At 37.2% G+C, this 5485-nt stretch overlaps 1 protein-coding gene across 1 annotated transcript; it reads right to left on the reverse strand.

Annotated features, from left to right (window-relative positions):
- Positions 1-4058: 4058 nt before the first annotated feature.
- On the reverse strand, positions 4059-5089 carry LOC116255255 (aspartic proteinase CDR1-like). The gene is made up of 3 exons (XM_031631029.1): positions 4810-5089; positions 4668-4721; positions 4059-4570 (listed from the first exon to the last, which is right to left on the reverse strand). Exons 1-3 carry the CDS (start codon positions 5087-5089, stop codon positions 4059-4061), a joined length of 846 nt encoding a protein of 281 aa, XP_031486889.1.
- Between the last annotated feature and the right edge of the window lie 396 nt (positions 5090-5485).

The raw sequence follows: 5485 nt of genomic DNA on the forward strand, positions 1-5485 counted from the left end.
CATGACATCAAATAGGTAATTTGTCTCTGGGAAACAACAGAGGGATCTATAAAATAGGTTATTAAATATATATTGACAGTAATTAATCCATTGTCTATGTCACTGATTTCTAGACACTAACATTGCAACACTTTGCCAGGGAAAGGCTCATAGTGGCTGAGGACAGTAGCTAGTGATGTAAGCAGTTCGGGCATCGTTTATAGGGGATTGCATGCATATTTTTGTGTTGCTGCACCGTTTTCTGCAATCCAAGCAATGTTAAGTAATAACATTTCAATATTTTTGTGTTGAAGGCTTCCAATCACAAACTGGTAAGAGGCATAGACATTTTAACATATTCATTTTACCATATTCTTTAGTGGTCGTTTGGCAGTTGATACACTTTGTGAGTGTTTCATAAATCTATTCCAAAGTTTTGAGCTGATTCACAAAGCGTCCCATTCGTCAAACTATTCCTTAGAGGTTGTTTGATTGTTGTCCTATATGATAGAATGGACTGGACGTCCTGCATACCATTGTCCTGTTCTCATGGACTATGGTGTTCTTTGTCCACAATTTTGATGGTCATAAAACAAAACACCATGTCCCTTTTGCCTGACATTTGTCTTTCTTATGTTTTTCCTGTTTGTTCTGTCTGTCCTAATGACATTTGTTTTATGTTTTGTTCAATCTGTCTGTTTTGTCCGGTGTTTGTCTTCTATGGTCTGTTCTTTTTGTCTTGTCTAGCGTTTGATACCAAGAACAATTTATTTTTTGAATTCACCTGCTCTAAGTACATCGTACAAATTATGTTAGGGTGTAAAACCTATCTTCATATGTACTATACAAAACTCATGTCAAGATGGTATACTGTTATCATAAACATGTTATATCAAAACAATTATCAAATTCATAACATGAACATGTTATCTCCACATCAATACATTCGATAACAGACATACTCATATAACAAAAACATTATTAGTATTAAATGTTCAAACATTATATAGTCACCATAGCAAGTGAACCTACAAAACATCTTTTTTATAAACAATTTAAAATATTCAACAAAGTTGTAGGCCACATGATGTAGTATATCGACACAAAAATAGATACAAAAGTTTAGCAAGATTAGAACTACTATAAATACAAAAATAACTATAACAACTCGCTAGAGACTATTCTTCTATCCCATGCACTCTATGTGCCTTTTATTCTTCCCATCGAAAACCACGTAACACTTGAGTCAAGGCATCAAACTTTGGTTCCTCATTTCCTAAATTAGAAAGACAAACGAATAGTTATGATACAAACAAAGTACTACAAATTGACCTATCATGCGAACAAACAAAATACACCATCAATATAACAAGTCAGAGCTATATATACAAGCATTGAGAAACACATCTATTATTGTACAAGTTTAAATGATTTGACAACCCCTACTACAAGAAAGGCACTAAAACCAATAAGTAACAAAAAATTATGGCAATTCCATTTCTATCTATATATAAAACAGATCATTATACAATTAAACTATATACATTCTTCACCTCATTACCTCAATTTAAAAAGCAAACACCATTGATAAGGACTTCTTTATAAAATTAGCCCAAAAGAAATTTTTCCAAAAAGTGTAATCTGCAATCAGGTGGGATTTAAGAAGCCATTACACAAAATGGAACGAGCTAAAGGTAGATGTAGGTTTTTGCCATATCTCTTGTCGCCTTAAAGCAAATTTGCGGAAGTTTTGGTCCATTAATCAATGCCAACTTATTGTCCATTGTATATTCCTATCATTTTTTATTCACTTTGTCTGTTGAAAGTAAGATATCTCTCTCTCTTTCTCTCTCTCTCTATAATCAGCTTCATTTGTAGACTGGTTTTTCAGGGTTATTTTCTCTCCTTATAATCCCACTAATCTTTAAAGCCGAAGACATAGTTATGAAGGAAGGAAAAGAAGGTGAGAAAGTAGAACTGAAAAAAAGAGAGTGAAAAGCCAGTCTCTCAACAAACCAATTGCACTTGTTTCTTTTATGTAATTAAAATTAATTGTGATGTATCCTCGTTGTCATTTGTTTACTACATAGAAAATGTGTCGCACCAGCTGTTATGTATGTAAATTATACATTTCTTTGGTATGTAAAACATCAAGAGGGCACAAATAACAAAAAACGTTCTGTTCAAGGGTCATACGATTTTCACTAAATTATATTCTTGATTGTAAAAAAAATTACATTTCACATGTTCATGGATGAGCTGGTCAGGGCTGCTAGAGACCAAATGTACTTAACACTACCAATTTTCATTATATTGAACATTTACTCCTTCCTTAACATGTGTGCTAGAAGGATTAAGGCGCACACTGAATCAACTAAGGAAACTCATGGCACCTGTCATGCCCATGCTCACAAGGTGGCTCGATTAAGGAGAAATGTGTTGACATTTATAATGAAAGTCACAGTTAAAGTCACCGCTGATGAAGGGATGGATTAGGATTTGGAAATTGTGGAGAAAAGAAACATGTGGCTGAACTGAGTAACGTATTCCTTTGTGTAACCAGTAAATAACACAATCGAGAAAAGTTGGTAGCATCTCCCAATGGTTAAGCATAGGCAAATCTCATAGTGCTTTCTTGGACTTTCACAATTTCTTTTTTGTGTCTTTTCATTGGTCTCAGTAAAATCAAGATCTGAATATCATTCTTGAAGACTTTGGATCACAAATATTGGAAGACTTTCAATCAAAAGGTGACCGCAATAGCCGGTGAATGCGTTGTACGAGGATATTGTTTGAAGGTTTTGTTATCTGTCTTGCCCATGTAAGCACGGTAGTCCCTGCTACAAAAACCGTTCGGTGACCTGCTTAAACCATGAACCTTGAAGTGTTCAAAAATGAAAATCTCTCTCCCAATCTCTGATTCTATACATACATACATAGATGTCTTTCTACCTCAGGATGTTATGGGCTCTCACCCACGGATAGTTTCATCAAGCAGGGGCTATATATATATATATATATATATATATATACATAGAGACCAGACAATAGGTTAGTGATCAAAACCAAACCCTTTAAATATGATGTTGAACTATTTATTGTGAAATCTAGCCATACCAATGTGATCTTAAGGTTAAGTTGATGAAAAATATATATGAAGTTGATCATTTTTTTGGTTTCCATAGGGTTTTCATAATAAGCAAAAAGGAATCGCTCTCATAGCATCAACATTTAGAAAAATCAACAGTTTTCATAAAAACAACTTGATTCAAAGCACATTTTATATAAAAATAGTTTTTATAAATAAATTACGATTTTATATTTCATTTAAAATAAATTTTCAACCAAAAATTAAAGGCTCTATTTTTTATGCCTCACCTAAATGTCTGGTTTTTTTATCCCTGAATGCTGACTTGACATTGAGTATACATTAAGGGACATCAAATCTAGTCCTCCCATCTAAGATGGATGGCCCAAATTTGTTATACTTTCTCCATCCTTCCCTTTCCCTCTCTTTTCATGATTCCTTTCTTCTTTCTTCTTTCTCTCTGTCTCAAGGAAGCCATTGGCGACGGCTAGCTGCTGGCCAGCTGGACAACATTGGCGCTGGTCCCACATCGATATAAGGGGGCGATATCTCGAAGCTGATTACGTACACCACCTCTGTGTATGTAATTTCATGCGCCGTTTTAAGTATGACAAAAAAAGCCCCTGATTAATACAAAAATACACTTTTTGTAGGGATTGGATAAAGGTAAAATTTGTCAGTCTATATATACATATTGTTATGACCAATATACCCTTTTAAGCAGTAAAAAAACATTTTAATTTTTTTGTCCCACTTATAGTGTTATCTCATTATCTTATGAATATTTTATTTTTCATAAACATTATTTCATACTTATGTTTAGTGTTATCTCATACATCCGTCTATTACCTTATTATCTCATAAATATTTTATTATCTCATAAACATTACCTCATATTTATGTTTAGTGTTATCTCAGACATTCCATATGTATATGACCTTAGCCCTGTGTACATTAAGTTGGTGCAAAAGAAAGCAGTCCATTGCCCAAATCATACTTCACATGCATGTTTTGCGGTGCAACATTCCCAAAGATGAGCATCTCTTCCATCTTTAATGGTTAAGCAGGCGATTCCACTTGCAAACATCCTAAAGATATTTGAAGGCGGCAGCTTCAAGTCTGCATTGACAAAATGAAAGGTCATCTCCGGCAACCCTTCATATGGATCACCGTTATTCTTTACATGGTAACACAGCAAATCTTGCTCAGGAGGAGATAAGCGTTCATGGTTTATGAAATTAGCCACAGCATTTGCCACTTGATCATACACATCTTCGGCAAGATAAGTCAGTGCAGTACCCGAGTCTATGATGATCGATCTGGCATCTCCCAACAATGCAGTCGTCTGCGCTCCACCAAATTGTATGTTGAGTCTGCTGTTCGCGATGCTTATGTCAGTCAGGTTGAGCACATAATACGTGCCTTGAGAACCACCTGGTGCCATTGGCGTCTCTTGAACCTCTTCCTTGCCAGAAAATTGAGAGTGTCCTTGCCGAATTTGAGCTGTCCCATGGAATTGTTTTCATTGCTATAGGGAGGAAGACAGTAAGCAAATTTCTTATCAGTAGGAGAGCCAATCTGATTACAAGCGAGAGAGGACCACTGCCGAGGCCAACAAGGCCAGCAAGTTCAAGCAACGCGGGCTTAGGAGCACCTTCATTATCAATGCAACGAAAGACAATTCCTGGAAACTTGATGGTGCTGGCACCATCATCAAACAAGTGTCTCGGTGGCAAGTATGCCTTCTATGAAGGACTTGTCTCCATAGGAATATCTGAATCCACAAAGTTGGTTGATAGTGCAACCATGGTGGGGCACTTCCATGCAAGAGCTGGTGGAGCAGCTCTGGCTCTTGTAGGTGGACAACTGAAATGGATCAAACATTGATGTTTGGCTGGAGCAGGAGTCACAAGGGCGGCAGGTCGTCCATATGAGGTTGCTACCAGTGTCAAGGGTGGCCCAGTAGAGGCGGGATGGTGTACCAAGTGAGAGTTTCATGAGATACTCGCCGGAGCCAGGCATCACGGGGCTAGAGATCATGCTGGTGGTTTTGGCAAACAGTGAAGTGTTGCGGCGGGAGCGCAACATTGAGTGCAAAGTGAACTGCTTGGCTCGTTGAGCTAGAGTGAATGAGGGGTTATAGAGAGGAGAGAGTGATGAGTCTCAATGAATGAGATCTGTGGAGAAGCCGAGAGGTTTGGAAGTGAATATGCTGGTAGGGTTAGGCAGCACTGCAAGTAGGAGCAGCTGGAGGAGAAGGCGGAATGCTAAGGAGGAGAAGGCAGCCATGGTGAGCACTAAAAGGTTGCCGTATTAAGGAGAAATGTGTAGATATTTATAATGGAAGTCATAGTTTAGGTCGCCACTAATTAAGGTGGGGACGTGGATTTGGAAATCGTGGAGAAAAGAAACACGTGA

Source organism: Nymphaea colorata, chromosome 5 (genome assembly GCF_008831285.2).
Source record: "Nymphaea colorata isolate Beijing-Zhang1983 chromosome 5, ASM883128v2, whole genome shotgun sequence".
Classification (NCBI taxonomy): Eukaryota; Viridiplantae; Streptophyta; class Magnoliopsida; order Nymphaeales; family Nymphaeaceae; genus Nymphaea; species Nymphaea colorata.

What these genes read in the sequence shown, in the direction of transcription:
- LOC116255255 (XM_031631029.1), bottom strand. Translation starts at nt 5,089, where the DNA reads ATGCCTGGCTCCGGCGAGTATCTCATGAAACTCTCACTTGGTACACCA. An exon ending in AGACAAGTCCTTCATAGAAG is followed by an intron (nt 4,722 to 4,809) that starts GCATACTTGCCA and finishes TTGATAATGAAG; the next exon opens with GTGCTCCTAAGCCCGCGTTG. An exon ending in CCTTGTTGGCCTCGGCAGTG is followed by an intron (nt 4,571 to 4,667) that starts GTCCTCTCTCGC and finishes TCCATGGGACAG; the next exon opens with CTCAAATTCGGCAAGGACAC.